The following is a 1,586-nucleotide window of genomic DNA, read 5'->3' as shown; positions in this document are numbered from 1 at the left end:
GTCGCTGGGCCCCCGTACGACACTTTGGAGGAGGTGATTGGGATCAGGGGGTCGGCCAATGTAGGGTCACTCAAGGATTTCGGAGTGACGTACCGAGAAGTTCCGGTGCGTCAATTTCTCTCTTCACTACCCTGTAGTGCCTACTGTGTGTCGCCATGTGCTGTAGCCTGTGGAAGTGTGGATGGTTACTGATGAGACTAAAGTTATAGCTTGTAGCAGATGGTGGCCTTGATTGGGATGCTCTTGCTTGCTCCATCAGGCCGGAAACTGGGTGTGCCTTCATACAGAGATCGTGTGGATATTCGTGGCGCAAGAGCTTAAGTGTAGCAGATATTCACAAAGCTATAGGTTTGATCAAGGCAAGATTGTTGTGTTTTGTGACCATCAACCTTCTGTATCTATAGTAGCTTTTCTCTGTGGTGACAATTTTTTTCTGGTTTTGATATCATTGCAGATGCAAAATCCAAACTGCATGGTGATGGTTGATAATTGCTATGGTGAATTTGTTGAGATATCGGAACCTGCAATGGTGGTATGTCCATGATTTTCACTTCCTCCTGAAGACGATTCCTTTTTCATCTCGTGTTTCATGGCAGGGAGCAGACTTGATTGCTGGAAGTTTGATAAAGAATCCAGGTGGAACTATTGCGCCTTGTGGTGGTTATGTTGCTGGGAAGGAGCATTTAGTCGAAGCAGCTGCAGCCCGTCTATCTGCACCTGGCCTTGGGGTGGAATTTGGGTCAACACCTGGCCATGTTATGCGTGCGCTGTTTCAAGGCCTGTTTCTTGGTCCGCAAATGGTTGGAGAAGCAGTAAAAGTAGGTTTGCTAACTGCAAATGGGTGGAGATACAATGCATGCACTTGATGATATAATATGATCCACAGGGAGGTTTGCTCATTGCGGAAGTCATGTCAGCCAAGGGATACAAAGTTGAACCACTTCCGAGGGTTCCTCGTCATGATATTGTGCAGGTGAAATCTAGCCTTAGATAACTAGCTAGCACGTGTACATAAACACAAGCATGACATTGTAAGGCCCTGTTTATTTCCTTACAGGATTATATAATCTAGCTTATGGATCAACTTATTTAAGCCGACTAGATTGAGATGACAATAACAAAAGGTATGTCTCTAACTCATAGCATATGCCATATCTATTTTTGCCATGGTGATAAAATAATTATAAAATAATGATCAATAATGTGTCTTCGTTGTTGCAACAGGACCATTCCTATTTTTAATGGATAATTTAAACTACTTCCACACATGCTTGTAGGCCATTCAGTTAGTCCCCATTTTGGTTTCTCTGATGCTGCAGATTTTCTGACACAATGATGCTAACTGTTCTTGGTGATCAGTCACGTGCATTATATGTTTCTCATAACATACTTCTGAATACTATTTTTTTAACTGCAGCGAAAATTGGAGTAGATCCCTCAGGATGTGTCGAACTAGCAAAGCATGTCAGATTGAACAACCCTAACCTTGTGTTGTCTGGTTTGATGATAATTGGGATGCTTGATTACTCCTCAACTCCGAAGAATTTCAAGGTAATGTATAACTCTGGGTTATAGAAGTTCTATCG

The 1,586-nt window shown here is 42.7% G+C and overlaps 1 protein-coding gene across 1 annotated transcript; it reads left to right on the top strand.

Annotated features, from left to right (window-relative positions):
• Positions 1–1,029, top strand: LOC103644019 (uncharacterized 33.9 kDa protein in glnA 5'region). Its single transcript, XM_020546946.1, has 5 exons — positions 1–105; positions 210–359; positions 455–532; positions 597–818; positions 887–1,029. Exons 3-5 carry the CDS (start codon positions 455–457, stop codon positions 992–994), a joined length of 408 nt encoding a protein of 135 aa, XP_020402535.1. The 5' UTR covers positions 1–105; positions 210–359; the 3' UTR covers positions 995–1,029.
• Positions 1,030–1,586: the final 557 nt, after the last annotated feature.

The sequence above is a fragment of the Zea mays genome, chromosome 1, assembly GCF_902167145.1.
Source record: "Zea mays cultivar B73 chromosome 1, Zm-B73-REFERENCE-NAM-5.0, whole genome shotgun sequence".
Lineage (NCBI taxonomy): Eukaryota > Viridiplantae > Streptophyta > Magnoliopsida > Poales > Poaceae > Zea > Zea mays.
Note: the sequence above shows the minus strand (reverse complement) of the source record. Positions and strands in the feature narration are given on the sequence as shown.